At 37.6% G+C, this 16,875-nt stretch overlaps 2 protein-coding genes across 5 annotated transcripts in view; one reads left to right on the forward strand and one right to left on the reverse strand.

Annotated features, from left to right (window-relative positions):
• Positions 1-6,993, forward strand: part of LOC140502132 (vomeronasal type-2 receptor 26-like) — a 41,056-nt gene extending 34,063 nt beyond the window's left edge. Inside the window, exon 7 of the mRNA XM_072606482.1 lies at positions 6,083-6,993. Coding sequence (XP_072462583.1) covers positions 6,083-6,993 — 911 coding nt within the window. The remainder of the gene's footprint in view (positions 1-6,082) is intronic.
• A 4,035-nt stretch (positions 6,994-11,028) lies between these two features.
• The window catches only part of LOC140502815 (uncharacterized), a 34,281-nt gene continuing 28,434 nt past the window's right edge, over positions 11,029-16,875 (reverse strand). For all 4 annotated transcript variants that reach the window (XM_072606825.1, XM_072606829.1, XM_072606828.1 and 1 more), the window contains one exon: positions 11,029-16,689. In XM_072606825.1, coding sequence (XP_072462926.1) covers positions 16,597-16,689 — 93 coding nt within the window. In that variant the 3' untranslated portion in view covers positions 11,029-16,596. The remainder of the gene's footprint in view (positions 16,690-16,875) is intronic.

Below are 16,875 nucleotides of genomic sequence, written 5' to 3' on the forward strand. Positions count from 1 at the left end.
ACATTCTTGGCGTAGATATCCTCCTAAATCACTGAAGAGTTTGAGATCCTTTGGTCACTTTAATTCTGGTTGATCCCATCTGTTGAAATGGCTTACAAGCCTATGACCACTGTACATGCTACAGCTTCTTGGAGTGACAGGTGAGAGTTAGGTGGCTCAGGTTGATATTTAAGGTGGAAAGTCTCCCTGAAAAGGGATCAGAAACCCTCACATTAGAGTGACTAGCCTTCCTAGAACACACCCTACACCCATAGGATATAAATCACTTCTCAGAATATTGTTTTTGATGTAAAAAATAAAAACAATACTAACTTTCAGGTAGAATTAGTAAAAAAAAAAAATAATGATGTCTTTTCATACATCTTCCAAAATCCTCCCACAAACCTACTTGAAGATTTGTGGACCCCAAGTTAAGAATTACTGCTCTAAGAATTGCAGACAAGACACCTCTGCCTGCACTGGTAAATAATAAGAGCCCGCATTTATATTGTTCTTTAATGGTCACTAAACACTTTACAAATATTGTCTTATTTGATCTTTACAACTACCCTAGATGACAGATGGTACTAGATCCATTTTGCTATTGAGGAAACTGACTCAAGCAGAAGTTAAGTGATTTACCCAGTCACTCAACAAGTAAGGTCTGAGGCAAGATTTTAAACTCAAGTCTTCCTAAATTCTTGTTGTCTCCAAAAGTCAATATAAAGACATGAGAAATATTTACTATAACTTTGAAAGCAGAACTTCACTTTAAGAAACAAAATAGCAAAGGAAGCACAGCCAAGATGGCAAAGGAAAGTCTGGGACTTGCCTGAGATCTCCCCCAAACCCCTCCAAATACCTTTCAATAATGATTCTAAACAAATTCTAGAATGGCAGAACCCACAAAAAGATGGACTGAAACAGTGTTCCAGCCCAAGACAACTAAGAAAGTAAGCAGGAAAGTTCTGTTGCACCAGAGTAAGTGAGAAGCACAGCCTAGTGCAGGCCATACCAACACAGAGCAGGACCCAGTAAACTAGGAGCAGGTCTCAGAGCAACTGAATCAGTGGCAGCAGTGGTGGTTTCCGACCTCTCAGCTCAGAAGCCAAAGACAACTTGGAAGGTTAACACGAAAGTTCTCTCGCACCTGGGTAAGAGTTGAATGCAATTCAGAGCAGGTTGTGTTGCTACAACCCCAACCACAGCAAACCAAACCTTAGAAGTAACTAAATCAGCAACTGCAGGAGCAGCAGCTGCTTCCACATCACAGATGGTAAGGTGCTCGGGGTCCCCCTGACCAACAGGTCTCTGAATGCCTGTCAGTCTGGGTTGAGCGATCTGTGAGCTCTGAAGGAAGGAGACTAGAGACAAGATGATAAGCAACTCCAAGCAACTCTCTTTATTCAGCTGAAAGTTAGGGTTTATAACCACCAGTCACCTACAGGCTGAGCTCATCCCATTACTCCACCATCTCATGACAATTCCACATCCTTACACCCGCAGTAAGTAAGGAAGCTTATCTTGTTCCTGAAGCTAGTTCCTGGGTTCCCAGGCCCACTTGTAACTTTATTGTACAGAACATCAGTATCTGCAGGAACATCATGTTCCAGGGTCATACAGAGCTTCTGCCAGGGTTTGAGTAAGCACAAGTCCCACGGGAACAGGCTTTGCCTCTACTATAGCCTTGGTCCCAGGACTTGCACCCCCCTGGGCTCCTTACAGTAAGGGAGTTCATCAACCTGTCAGGAGATTACAGGGTTCTTTTTTCTAGCACTGAGGCAGGACTATGTTGCTTTGCCCACACTCTGATCCAGATCACAGTCCTGGGTGGCAGTCCCAGCATGAGGAGAAACAGTAATATAGCAGAGCTTATAGTCATAGGGGAGGAGGCACCCTCCTCATTGTTTCTGGGCTGATAAGAGTGCTCATGCTCCCTCACAGACTAGAGCACAGGCCAGGAGAGGAGTAAATACCTCTCCTTAGATCATATCACCTTGGAAAAATTGAAAACTTACAGGTCCCTAGAAGTATCTCTGAAAACAGACGCACATAACTCCTGAAGTTTGGGACAGTGTGCCCTCCACTCTGGAAGCAGAGTCCTACTTTAAAAAAACAGTCAAAAGTCAAGTAATACGCTGCAGAAATGAGCAAACAATTGGAAAAATTCTGAGCATAGGAAGTTACAATAGTGATAAGGAAGATCAAAACACACAATCAGAAGAAAATAACAAACTCAAAGCACCTACATCCAAAGTCTCCAGAAAAATATGAAGTGCGTTCAGGCCACAGAAGAGTTCAAGAAGATTTTGAAAATCAAGAGAAGTAGAGGAAAAATTGAGAAGAGAAATGAGAGTGAGGCAAGAAAAGTATGAAAAAATGAGTCAATATTTTGACAAAGGAGACGGAAACAAAAATAAAGAAAATAACACTGTAAAAAAGAAATTAGGTCAAATGATAAAAGATAAAAGGCCAATGGGGTGAAAAATGTCTTTAAAAGGCAGAAGTGAACAAATGGAAAAGGAAGTACAAAAGATCACCGAAAAAAATAATTTCTTAAAAATTAGAATGGAGGAAATGGAAGCTAATGACCTTATGAGAAATCAAGAAACAATAAAACAAAACCAAAAGAATTAAAAAAATAGAAAACAATGTGAAATATTGTAATGGCAAGTAAAAGGGAATCTTTTGCTGTTTTCATTTTAGTATAATCAAGAAGTATAATGCCTCTGTTTGAATGTGACTGAGGAGGATCTTTCCCACCTACTGATGGTCCTGCCCTTTGGGGGAAGCTTGATTAGGGGACTTGTTTTCTAGGAGGGTCCCCAGTACCTTTTGTTTTTTCTATTGAGACGCTGGGTCAGAGGGTTATGCTCTCTGGCTCTAAAAAGTGTATAAATACTCTGAGGGTGGGGTTTCACTTTGAGGCTTACTGACTAGAAGTGTTTGCAGAGGAGGACTCTAGGAAACCCCTTTAAAGAGCCCCCAGACTTTGAGAACCCAGATGTTGTGCTTCCCTCTCTGGTAATTATGATCAGACAGCTGTCTGTTGAATTATGGTCAGACATTTTGGAAGCATGTCTGTTGACTTTTGATTTCTCTGTATTTTCTTTGAAGTTTGGGGTACTGACTCCCCTGACCTAAGTGAATGATATATGTGCTTGGTTAAATAATTGATATATGTGCTTGATTAAAGTGATTGCTAACCCTTCAAAAGTTGCCTTTCCTTTTATGAATGCAGACCTAAGAACCTGTAATGGCAGAACCCCCCCATGTATGTTGGGGTGCTTACTGTTACAAATATCTCATTGGAAAAACCAATGAACTGGAAAGATCCAGGAGTGATAATTTAAAAATTATTAGACTATCCAAAATGCATGATCCTAATAAAAAAGTTTAGACATCATCTTTCAAGAATTTATCATGGAAAACTGCCCTGATATTCTAGTAGAGGAGGGTAAAGTAGAGGTTGAAAGAATTCACTGATCATTTCTTTAAACAGATCCAAAAGTGAAAACTGCCAAGAATTAATACTAGCAATTATCAGTAATTAATACTAGCTGAATTCTAGACGTCTCAGTACAAGAAGAAATACAGAAAGCAGTCAGAAAAAAACAATTCAAGCATCATCGAGCCACAGTCAAGATAACTCAGGATTGAGCAGCTTCTTTGTTGAAGAATCACAGTGCTTGGAATACGATATTCTGGTGGCAAAGGAGTGAACATTACAATCACGAATCACCTACCCAGAAAAACTGAGTATAATCCTTCAGGAGAAATATAGACATTCAATGAGAGAGAGGACTTTCAAGCATTCTTGATGAAAAGACCAGGGCTGAATAGAAAAATTGACTTTCAAATACAAGACTCAAGAGAACCATGACAAGGTAAACAAGAAAGGAAAATTGTAAGAGACTTAATAACGTTAAACCATTTACATTCCTAGATGGGAAAATGATATGTGTAACTCTTAAGATCATTCTCATTATTAGTTAGTATAAATAGACAGAGGGCACCGATACTAGTTGTATATGAAGGCATGATTATCTAATTAATAAAATAAAGGGGTGAGAAAGAAACATACTGGGAGAAGAAGAAATGGAAGGGTAGAATGGGGTAACTTGTCTCACATAAAAGAGGCAAGACAAAGCTTTTACAGTAGAAAGGAATAGGGGGAATGTGAGGAGGAATGAATGAACTTTACTCATCAGAATTGGCTTAAAAAGGGAAGAACATACACACTTAATTGGGTACAGAAGTCTATCTTACCCTGCAGCAAAATAGGAGGGGAAGAGAATAGAAGAAGAAGTGAGGAGTGATAGAAAGGAGGGCAGATTAGGAGAGGAGGTAGTCAGAAGCAAAACACTTTGGAGGAGGAACAGGGCAAAGGAAGAAAAGGAATCAAAAAATGAGGAAGATGCGATAAATGGAAATACAATAAGCAATCATAACTATGAAAAAAATTTCAAGCAAGTTCCTCTGATTAAAGCCTTTTCTTTCAAATATATAGAGAACTGAGTTAAATGTATAAAAATAAGAGCCATTCCTCAGTTGACAAATGTTCAGAATATATGATCAGTTTTCAGATGAAAAACTTTTTATAGCCATATGAAAAACTACTCTAACTCACTATTGATTGGAGAAATGTAAATTAAAATAATTTTGAGGTACTACCTCATGACTATTAGATTCCCTAATAGGACAGAAAAGGTAAATAATAAATGTTGGAGGGCAGGTGGGGAAAATGAGACATTAATGCACCGTTGGTGGAGATCTGAACTGATTCAACCACTCTGCAGAGCAATCTGGAACTGCATCCAAAGGGCTATAAACCACGCATACGCTTTAACCTAGAAATACCACTGCTAGATCTATATCTCCAAAAGAGATAAAAAACACAAAAGGAAAAGGACCTATATGTACAAAAATATTTATAGCAGCTCTTTTCTGGAGGCAAAGAATTAGAAATTGGGAGGATGTCCATCAATTGTAGAATGACTGAAAAAAATGTGCTATGTGATTAAAAGGGAATTCTGTTGTGCTTTAAGAAATGATGTCTCTGAAAAGCCTGGAAAGACTAGCATGGGCTGATGCAAAGTGAAAGGCACTGTGTACAAAGAAACAGAAATCTTGTAAGGCAATCAGCTACGGATGACTTATCTATTCTCAGCAATACAGTTACCCAAGAAAACTCTGAAGGACTTATGAAAAATGCTATCCATCTCACGAAAGAACTGATGGCACGTGAATATAGACTGAAGCAAACTTTTTACTTTCTTTAGTTTTTCTCAGGAATTTTTGTCTATGTTTTCTTTCATGACATTATTATGGATACCTTTTGCATGACTACACATGTATAAATTATATAAAATTGCTTGCCTTCTCAGTGAGGGGAGGGTGGGGAAGGAGGGAGAGAAATTGGAACTCAAAATATTAAAAACAAATGTTAAAAATTGTTTTTACATGTAACTAGGGGGAAATAAAATACTAAATAAAACTGTAAAAACAAAAAAGAGAAACAAAATAATAAAACAAAATCTTTAAGTTTCTTTATAGTGAAGTACCACATCTGATAATAAAGACATGTTTGATTATGAAAAGTAATGAATTATACAAGGGGGAAAATGAGGCATAAATAGGCATTTCTATGAATGCATATCACTTGGCTCATGATGGAGTCCCTCAGGGATGAGTACTGGTATTTCTTGTTTTGTTGCTGTTAATAAAGCATTTAAAAGGAATTTGCTGCATTGAACCCTATATAACAAAGAGAACATCTTGCTTATTTAGGTCATACATTATGTTAATCACAATACAAGCAACCACCAGCAAAATATGATGTACTAATTGCAAACAAGGCAAGAGGCAGTGGGGTTTATTAAGTACATGCTAAAAACCAGGCACAATGCTAAGTGTTGGGGATCCATAGAAGAACAAAAGTAACTCCTGCATTCAAGGAGGTCACCTTTTAATAGAGAACAAAATATGCGAATAGTAAGGTAATGAGAAGATATATAGAGTAGAAAGAATCTCAGAGAAGAGGTCTCCAGCAACAGATCTTCCTGCACAAGACAGGATCTGACTGTTTCCTTTTCCTTTTCAGATGCAGACCACTGTAAGAAGTGCCCAGAAGATGAATATCCAAATAAGGACAGAGATGGCTGTCTCCCCAAGGTTGTGACCTTCCTGGATCTCGCAGAGCCTTTGGGGATGACTCTGGCCTTGATAGCTGTGTCCTTTGCTCTCCTGACAGCCCTGGTTCTCTGGGTGTTTGTGAAGTTTAGAGACACTGCCATAGTCAAGGCCAACAACCGGACTCTCAGCTATACTCTCCTCATCTCCCTCACCTTCTGTTTTCTCTGCTCCTTGCTCTTCATTGGCCGTCCCACTGCAGCCACCTGCCTCCTCAGACAAACAACTTTTGGAGTTGTCTTCACTGTGGCTGTGTCCTCCATTTTGGCAAAAACCATTATGGTGGTTCTGGCCTTCAGGGCCACAAGACCAGGTAGTAGAGTCAGGATGTGGGTACAGTCTAGGGTGTCCAAATCTATTGTCCTCATCTGCTCTGTCATTCAAGTGATTTTCTGTGGCATCTGGATAGGAACTTCTCCTCCCTTCCTAGATGTGGACCCAGATTCTGAACCTGGTCACATCATCATTCAATGTAATGACGGCTCTGATATTGCCTTCTACTGTGTCCTGGGCTATATGGGCTTCCTCTCCCTGGGGAGCTTCATTGTGGCTTTCCTGGCCAGAAGCTTGCCTGACACCTTCAATGAAGCCAAGTTCATCACATTCAGTATGTTGGTGTTCTGCAGTGTGTGGGTCTCCTTCCTACCCACATACCAGAGCACCAAGGGTAAGGCCATGGTGACTGTAGAGATTTTCTCCATCCTGGCCTCCAGTGCTGGGTTACTGGGCTGCATCTTTATTCCCAAGTGTTATGTGATCCTTCTGAGGCCAGAAAAGAACACCCAAGAAGGGATAAAGAAAAAAGTGGGCTCTAAGTGTTGAAATTATTCTAGCAAACTGCCTCACAATTCCTGATAGAGGCATGAAAAAAATCAATAATAACCCACATCAGCATGGGAAGCCTATGATTTACCTTCTCATTGATATTTGAATTCCTTCTGGTTCTTTTCCCACCTCCCATGTTGTCAGAGAACCCAGTTTTGTGCTGGTAAATATTTAACAAAGAGACCTCTGAAAATGTACCACAGAATTTTTCATTTAATCTGCATCATTAATGTTTTCTCCATCACTCCCTGAAGTCTAGAAATCACCAAAACAAGAAATCAAGCCCTGTTGGCAGCATTTTCCAATTCCTGAAATGTTATTGTTCTCACTGAAAATTTAACAATTAACTTCTTAGAGCTGGATGAACTGATTTTACCAGAAATTTAGTGGAGCTTTGACTTTTTAGGGTCCCACACATAATATTTTTTTGGACACAATTGCTTTTTTGGATTCTCCTAAAATGAAGCACCTTTTCTGTATTACCCTCTTTTTCAAGCACAAGCTACATCCTGATACCTGGATTGGTGAAAATCACCCTTGTATGTCTTCACTTAGAGGGCAGTCTTCTGTCTTTTACACCGCTGTTCTGTCCATATATTTTAATCAATGAGTTGGATACATGCAAAAGAGACAACTTAAATCAATTTTGTAAATGACACAATCTGAGTAAGATAGCTAATATACTCAAAGACTGAGTCCTCATGTTGCCAATTCTACCCATTTACTGGGTAGAATACTAGGCATAGTTGAGGCAGATGAAATTTAATATGGATAGAAGTAAGGTATTACATATTTATTCACAAATCAGCTTCACAAATATCTTACGGAAGAGATACTAGCATATAGCATTTCATTTTGGGGAAAAATCAAGCATAGAGTTTGTGAGATAGAAAGGAATATTATAAGTGGAAAAACAGATCCCTATGACAGAATTTAATTATTTAACAGCCAGACAACCTACTGTGAGCTAAGGCTGCATTAAGAGCTTTATGTCTACTATTGATTAGGGAAATTCAAATTAAAACAACTCTGAGATACCACTTTACACTTATTATATTGGCTGATATCGCAAAAAAAAAAAGGAAAATGATAAATGTTGTCAGGGATATGTGAAAACTAGGACATTAATATATTGTTGATGGAGTTGAGAACTGATCCAACCATTCTGAAGAGCAATTTGGAACTAAGCCTGAAGGTCTATAAAACTGTGCATACCCACTGATTCAGCAATACCACTGCTAAGTCATCAAAGCCATCAAAGAAAGGGAAAAAGGACCTATCTGTAAAAAAAAATATTTATAGCAGCTCTTTTTGTGATGACTATAAATTGGAAATCATGAGAATGCCCAGCAGTTGGAGAATGGCTAAGCAAGCTGTGGTACATGATTACTGTGCTAAAAAGAAATTACAAGTAGGATGATTTCAGAAAAACCTGGAAAGATTAAAAATAAACTAATGCAAAGCGAAGTGAACAGAACCAGGAGAACACTATACACTGTAACAGCAATATTATATGATGAAAAACTGTAAAAAACAAAAACAAAAAACAAAAACTTAGCTATTCTCAGTAATAAATGATCCAAGAGAATCCCAAAGGACTCCAGATGAAGCATGTTATCCGCCTCCAGAAAAAGGACCAATGCCTTCTAAGTAGAGATAGAAACATGTTGTTCCTGACTTTATTTTTTTTCTTTCATTCTTTTGTATTCTAGTCTTCTTTTACAAAATAATTTATATGGAAATGTTTTACATGATTGCACATGCAGAAACTATATTGTATTGCTTACAGTTTTAGGGAGGGGAAGGAGAGGAACAGAAGGAATAATAGCTTTGGGAATTCAAAACTTTTTTAAAATGTTAAAAATTGTTTTAACATGCAATTGGGGGAAAATAAAATATTTTAAAAAGAGTTACATGTCTAGTACCAAGCAAAGGACAGGACCATCATACTCTACCTTATCCTACTCTTATCTGGTTCATTGTGTTAAATTCTGGACACTACATTTGAGAAAATACATTGATCAACTGGAGAGCTAAGATGGAAACTAGTATATCAAAGAGACTTCAGTTCATGCCATATGGGAGTCAGTTCTAGGCACAAAGAAGACAGAAATATAGGTCATTCCATGGTTAAATAGATAGAAGGAGAGCTAACTACATGGAAAATAGATGAAAGAAAGAAGGAAGGAAGGAGAGAAAATGAAAGGGCATTGATTAAGAACTTAACTTTTTCCAAGCATTGTGTTAAGTACTGGGAGAATAAATTCAAACTCCAAGATATTCCCTGCCCTCAAGGTGCTTACTTTTTTATAAATGAAGAAAAATATAATGGCACACTGGAAAGTGAATGGCAGTATTCATGCTGGGAAAAGGTTGCTGGAGCAAAACTTCTGGAAAGAAAGAGAATATGTTAGGAGACCGCTATGAGCTGGAAAGGAAGGGTCTGTCATTTGGGATATTCATTAAATGGTTGAATCTGCAAGGGACTTGCCAATCAGGAGAGGAAACTCCAGGAAGGGCACCTTGAGGAGGCAAAGGAATTGGTGTGTAGCTTGGGACAGGGGCCACTCCACTTGGGAAGCAGAGCACCACTTTAGTAAAAAGTTAAATGTCCAGTCTGGGGAAATGACCAAACAAAAGAAAACACACTTACTATAGAAAGTTAATATGATGACCAAGAAGATCAAAACACACACTCAGAAGAAGACAACAAAGTCAAATTTCCTGCATCTAAAGACTACAAGAAAAATATGAATTGGTCTCAAGACATGGAAGAGCTCAAAAAGGATTTTAAAATCAAGTAAGGGAGATAGAGGAAAAATTAGGAAGAAAAATGGGAGTGATGTAAGAAAATCATGAAAAACAACACAATAGCTTGGTAAAGGAGATAAAAAATACTGAAGAAATAACACCTTAAAAAGCAGAATAGGTCAAGTGGTAAAAAAAAGGCATGAAAAACCAATGAAGAGAAGAATGCCTTGAAATCCAAAATTGACCAAATGGAAGATATACAAAAATTCACTGAAGAGAACTTCTTAAATGGCCAAATGGAAAAGGAGGTACAAAAACAAGCTGAAAAAAATCATTCTTTAAAAGATTTAATTGGGCAAGTGGAAGCTAATGACTTCATGAGACATCAAGAAAGCATCTAACAAAATCAAAAGAATGAAGAAAGCATGAAATAACTCATTGAAAAACACATGACGTGGAAAACAGATCCAAGAGAGATAATTTAAGAATTACTGCACAACCTGAAGATCATACTAAAATATAATCATCTACACATCATCTTTCAAGAAATTATCAAGGAAAATTATCCTAATATTCTAGAACCAGAAGGAAAAATAGAAATTGAAAGAATGCTGATCTGCTCCTGAAAGAGATTACAAAATGAAAATTTCTAGGAATATTGTTGGTTGTTATTGTTGTTGTATTTGTCCTTCATTTCTGAAGAGGACCATGAAATCAGGGAAATGATGACATGACTTGCAGTTGACTTTGATATGAGGGAGGGAGGCTTGTGCAATGTCACCAGCCTCACCTTCTCTTCCTGAGCCACCTGGATCCAGTGACCAGATATTCATCAGGATGACTGGAAATGGCCCAGGATTGCTCTTTTAGGGTAAGGACTTTTCAGGTATTCACTTAAAGTAAGGTAATACCCATTCAGGGAATAGGCCTTGCCTCTTTAAGAAGTGAGTTAAGGGTTGGCCCCTTTAATTAAGAAGAAAACAAAAAATCAAGCTTGGAGGGGAAGACCCTCAGGGTTGCTATTCCAAAGAGAAACACTGACATTGACGATCACTCTAAATTTAGTCAAAGACTGGAGGGCCCAAAATATAGCCATTAAGTGGAGCTTGGCCAGGGACCTATTGTGGCCGAATGTATGAGCTTCAGAATGTACTGGGGGGAGGGAGGGAAGGAAGGAAGGAAGGAAGGAAAGAAGGAAGGAAGGAAGGAAGGAAGGAAGGAAGGAAGGAAGGAAGGAAGGAAGGAAGGAAGGAAGGAAGGAAGGAAGGAAGGAAGGAAGGAGAAGGAGAGGGAGAGGGAGAGCTGAGTTACCCGACTAACTGGGTCCCCATTGAGACAGCTTAGTCTACTCACAAATTGTGTCATCATTTCCATGATGTCATGGTCCTCTTTGAAAATGAAGGAATATTACAACCAAATTTGAGACCTCCCTTACAAAGGAAAAAATATTGGGAAAAAATCAAATATGGTGAAGTCACAATCAGGATAACACAAGATTTAGCAGTTTCTTAATTAAAGGATCAGAGGACATGTAATAAGATATTCTTGAAAGCAAGAGACCTAGGACTATAACAAAGAACTACCTATTCTGCAAAACTGAGTATAATTCCTCAGGGGGGAAATAGATATTCAGTGAAATAGAGGACTTTCAAGGATTCCTGATGAAAAAACTAGAGCTGAATAAAAAATTTGACTTTCAAATACAAAATGCAGAAATAGCATAAAAAAGTAAATAGGAAAGAGAAATCATAAGGGTTTCAATAAGGTTAAACTGTTTATATTCCTACATGGAAAAATGATATTTATAGCTCCTAAAACCTTTTTCGTTATTAGGGCAGTTAGAAGGAGTATATATAGTAAGCAAAAGTATGAGTTAAATGTGATGATTACCTAAAAAAAAAAATACTAAGGGATGTTAAAGAATGCACTGGGAAGAGGGGAAAGGGAGAGGTAAAATGGGATAAATTATCCAACATAAAAGATGCTTGAAAGAGATTTAAGAGTGGAGGGGGAAATGGGGAAATGGGAAAGGGAGTACATGAACCTTACTCTTGAATTGGCTATAAGAGGGAAATACAGATTCAGTTGGCTGTAGAAATCTATCTTACTATAAGGGAATGTAGGAAGGGAAGGGAATAAGGGAAAGGTGAGGGGAGCTGATAGAAAGAAGGGCAGTTTGAGGGAGGTGAAATTCATATTCAAAGAACTTTTGAGAATGGACAGGGTAAAAGGAGAGAAAGAGAGTAGGATAAACAGGGGCAAAATAGGATGGAAAGAAATATATAAGTGGTTATCACTACTGTCAAAAAATTTACAGTAGATTCCTCTGATAAAGACTGTATTTTTCAAACATATAGAAAAGTGAGTCAAATTTATAGAAATAAGAGCCTTTCATCAATTGATAAATGGTCAAAGGATATAAACGGGCAGTTTTTAGACAAAGTAGTCAAAGGTATCTATAGTCATATAAAAATGCTGCAAATCACTACTGATAAGAGAAATGCAAATTAAAATAACTGCGCTACTACTTCCACCTGTCAGATTGGTTAACATGAATGAAAAAGAAAATGACAAATGTTGGAGGAAGTGTGGGAAAATTAAATCACTAATGTATTATTGGTGAAGTTCTATACTGATTGAACCATCCTGGAGAGCAATTCGAAACTACGCCCAAGGGGCTATAAAACCATGCATACCCTTTGACCCAACAATATCACTACTAGGTCTGTATGCCAAAGAGATTAAAAAACAAAAAAGAAAAGGACACATGTGGACAAAACTATTTATAGCAACTCTATCAATGGTGGCAAAGAACTGGAAATTGGGGGAATGTCTATCAATACAAAAAAGCTGAACAAGTTATATATGAACTGTGAGGAAATACTATTGTACTTTAAGTAACAGTGAGAAGGATGCTCTCAGGTAAACATGGAAAGCCTTACACAAACTGATGCAAAGAGAAATGAGCAGAACCAGGAGAACATTGAAGATAGCAACAGCAATACTGTCTGATGATCTACAATAAATAACTTAGCTATTCTCAGCAATAATTTGACCCAAGACAATTCTGTAGGACGTATGAGGAGTGCTGGCCATCTTCAGAGGAAGAACTGGAGGAGCCTGAATGCAGATCAAACATATTTTTCTTTACTTTCCTCATTCTTCTTGGGGTATATTGTCTGTGTTTTCTTTCCAGAATGACTTACATGGAAATGTGTCTTGTATATATACATGTATAACCTACGTCAAATGGCTTGCCTTCCCAATGGAGGTGGGGAGACAGTGAGAGAGAGAATTTGGAGCTCAGTATTTCAAAAACTATATTAAAATTGCTTTTACATATAATTGAGAAAAATAAAGTATTAAGATTTTTTAAAGTTTATTCCCTCACAGATTAACAGCCTAGACTTTCCTTTGGAAACCAGATGTCCTACCAAGACTTGAAGCACACTGCTAAGCAACTTGGGAGTTCTTAGAACCTCACAATACCTCAAATCCAGAGATGCCACAAAATTGTACTTTATCTCTCTGGTCTACTTCAGGTGATCTCTATCAATTAGAATGTACTCCATTGACGACTGTACTATAAGAGTGGCCAGTTATTAAAAGTTGCACCACATACAATACACTCAGAACAGAAACAAAACATATTCTTACCCAGAGAAGATCTAACTGTTGGTAATAAGGAAAAAGTTAATCCAAAACCAGAGTTTCTAGCAGAAAGTTCCCCCTGGTGGACAATTTTCCAAATTGTCACTCTTCCAATTATCCAAAAAGATAAGGCAGAGTTTTCTGATAAGCATCTGGTTAGAGGGCTCGGATCCCTTTGTGGTCACCAAGCTGTAGCAAATATGACATTATGACATTCTGAGTTAGCATTCATCTGATCAGACGCAGTTGGACCCACTGTAAACTGACTAGCAGAGCTGTGTGGTTTTTATTCTCTTTAAGAACTAAAGACAATAAACCATCCCGATTTTCTCTATTAGAAATAAACAAATTGACTATCAAGGAAATATGATGAAAAAGTGCTATCTGCATCCAGAGAAAGAACTGAAAAATAAAAGTATGTATAATAATTTTGCATATATGTGTACATATATAAATACACATATATTTGTGTGTTTTTATGTGTATACATATATGCACTTGCATATATATATTATCTATATATATATGACTTTGTCTCTAAAGATAAATATCTCTAGGAAGAAGTAAAAAAGTTGAAATTTACATGATAATTTTCTTGTTTATTGACAGAAATAACAAGTTGTTCATAGTAGAGTCAGTTTCACATATAATCCTTTTTTTGTACTATATTATGGAAATCCTTTTTTTACTACATAAATCAAAATTAAATTAAAACACTACCATGATGTCCTTTTTTGGTGCCTAGATTGGATTTAGGTGAGGCAGAACTGCATGAAGTTGTTGGCTTCATTCACTCTTCCAGAGACATCACAGTCCAGTGGTAGGACAGAGTCAAGGCCACTAGTGAAAACTCAGAATTTACTCAAAGACCTTCATGTCTTTGATATATAACCAAGTTCTGAGTACTCAACAGAGCCTGCTTCTTCCACCTTCCTGGCCACTGGAACAAATTGTTCTTATCTGACCATTCCATCAAAAGCCTTCGTATGCTCTAATTCACTAGTGGTTTGGGGCCCTTTGGTTACACTAAACCTGAATTAGCCTATCTACTCAAATGGCTTACCAGGCCATGGTCACTACACATACTACAGCTTCTTGGAACCACAAGTAAGAGTTAGGTGGATCAAGTAGAAAACAAAGGTGGAAAGTTGCCCTGGAAAGGACTCAGCAGCTCTCACGTCAGAGGTACTACTCTCCCTTGAACACACCCTACGAGATATAAATAAGAGTAAGTGTAAATGTCTGAGATAGGGACACAGAGCTAAAAATGGATATACCATCCAGGAATGGCATGTGACATTACTACATCTTGTCAAATATAATCAATAGTATGTATGTGTATGTATGAATATGTGTGTACATGTATAAATACATACATGTATGTATATGCATACATATGTGTGTATATACTCATATAGTGTGCATATAAATACATATGTGTACTATGTGTGTGTACATATACTGTATGTATATATAGATAAGAGTTTCCCCTTATCTCTTTGTGGATCATCAACTATTATACTCATTTTTGAGCTAAGCATAGTGAGATAGGGCATAGGGGCATGCTGGAGTCAGCTCACACCCACCCCACAGAGGCAATGTTAAATATTCAGCATGAGTATTTACATAAAGGAAATCAGCAGATGATGTCAATTACAGTTTAATTTGTTTGTATCATACACTTAAGAAAAGGATGTATAAAATACAAATAATGCACACACAACTTACAAATGGGACGTGCATATATTTTATTTCAAAAAGGCGAGAAATTTACTATTACACCCCTGAAGAAAACTGACTAGAATTTCGACATGCCTGCATATCTGAAGATGGACATAAGTATATGATGTGGTGGAGCTGAGGCTCCACAGAATGCTCAGAATGGCAAATTTCTTCTGTATAGAAAATCCAAGAGATGAATTTGAGCAAGGGAGGGCTGGAGGCCATGATTCCACTAAAAGGGGCTCGGTTAGGGGGAAAAGTTGAAGTGGGTGTTGGGACCCAGAAGGAGGGAATTTCAGCTGGCAGTCTGAGATTGGGAAGTGATTTGAAGATTATTCAAGATAATGATTGGAACTCAGTGGGAAAATAATCTTATGAGGAAGGAAGGAATCTGAGAGAAAGGTCTAGTCAGATGGGGTGTGATTGAAAATGGAGAATGAGGAATAGTATCAGGACTGAATTTTAATGGAGTGGGTGATTCTCATCTCAAGTGCATCTAGGAGTGTGAATTCCTCTGGGTGGAATAGACAGTGCTTAAAAGTGAGAAGTCTCCTTCTGGTAATGTATCTGGTTGCTTTCCAAAGAAGACCCATTGAATGGAATCAGTGTCACAGAAACCTGTCCACCCAGGGATACAAGCTAGAGGACTAATAGAATCTCATGGGTGGAAAGTATCTTACCCATCATCTTTTTTCAAATGTCTCATTTTATATATGAAACTCCTAGAGGTGACTTTTCTCTTCCAAACCTGATGTGCACTGTGCCAAGACTAATGCCCATGTCTTTTACTTTGGGTCCAGAGCTGTTCCTATTAAGCCATAATATTCGTTCACATAATGAGTCAGGGATGCAGAATAACACAGGACAAGTATACACCATTAAGGGAAATAACACACTTCAAAAGCAATTATCCCAATCACGAGCTCAGAAAAAAGGCAGAATGGTGTAACAGAAATGGTGCTGCCCTTGGAGTCCTAAAGCCTTGGGGTCAAGTCCGATCACCAAATAAAGATTTGTAACTCATGGCAAATCAATTTCTTTCTCTGTACCCCACATAACTTTCTAAAACAGGAGTTCTTAATCTTTGCTGTATCATGGGAATCTGAAAAGATTATGAACTCCTTCTTAGAATATTGTTTTTAATTTGGAATTAAAGGAAATACTAAATTTCAGGTCGAATTAGAAAAAATATATGCATCCAAATTTGTGAACCCTCTGAAATCCTCCCACAAACCTAGCTGGAGATTTGTGGACACCAGGTTAAGAATCACAGTTGTTAGACTATACTTTGCAGAGGAGATACCTCTGCCTGCATTGGTAAAAGTAATAGTAGGTGTTTAAACTGTTCTTTAAATTTCACATAGCACTTTACAGATATTGTCTTCTTTGATCTGCACGTTAGATAACAGATGTTATTATCACCATTTCACACTTGATGAAACTTATACAAGTAGAAGTTAAATGACTTACCCAGGGTCACCCAGCTAGTAAAGGACTGAAGCCAGATTTGAACTTACTGATTCCTTGTCTTACTGATTCCTTGCTGTCTCCAAAAGTCAGGGTAAAGACCTAAGAAAGATTTACTATATTGGTAAAATCACAACCACATTTTTAGGAACATAACAGAAAAAAAAATCTATTTAAATACTCATATACTGAAGTCTCCCGTCTGATAGTGAAGACGTGTTTGATTATGAAAAGAAATTAATTCTACAAGGGAAAAATGAGGCATAAGTAGGCTTTTTCTATGAAAAA

The sequence above is a fragment of the Notamacropus eugenii genome, chromosome 4 (assembly GCF_028372415.1).
Source record: "Notamacropus eugenii isolate mMacEug1 chromosome 4, mMacEug1.pri_v2, whole genome shotgun sequence".
NCBI lineage: Eukaryota > Metazoa > Chordata > Mammalia > Diprotodontia > Macropodidae > Notamacropus > Notamacropus eugenii.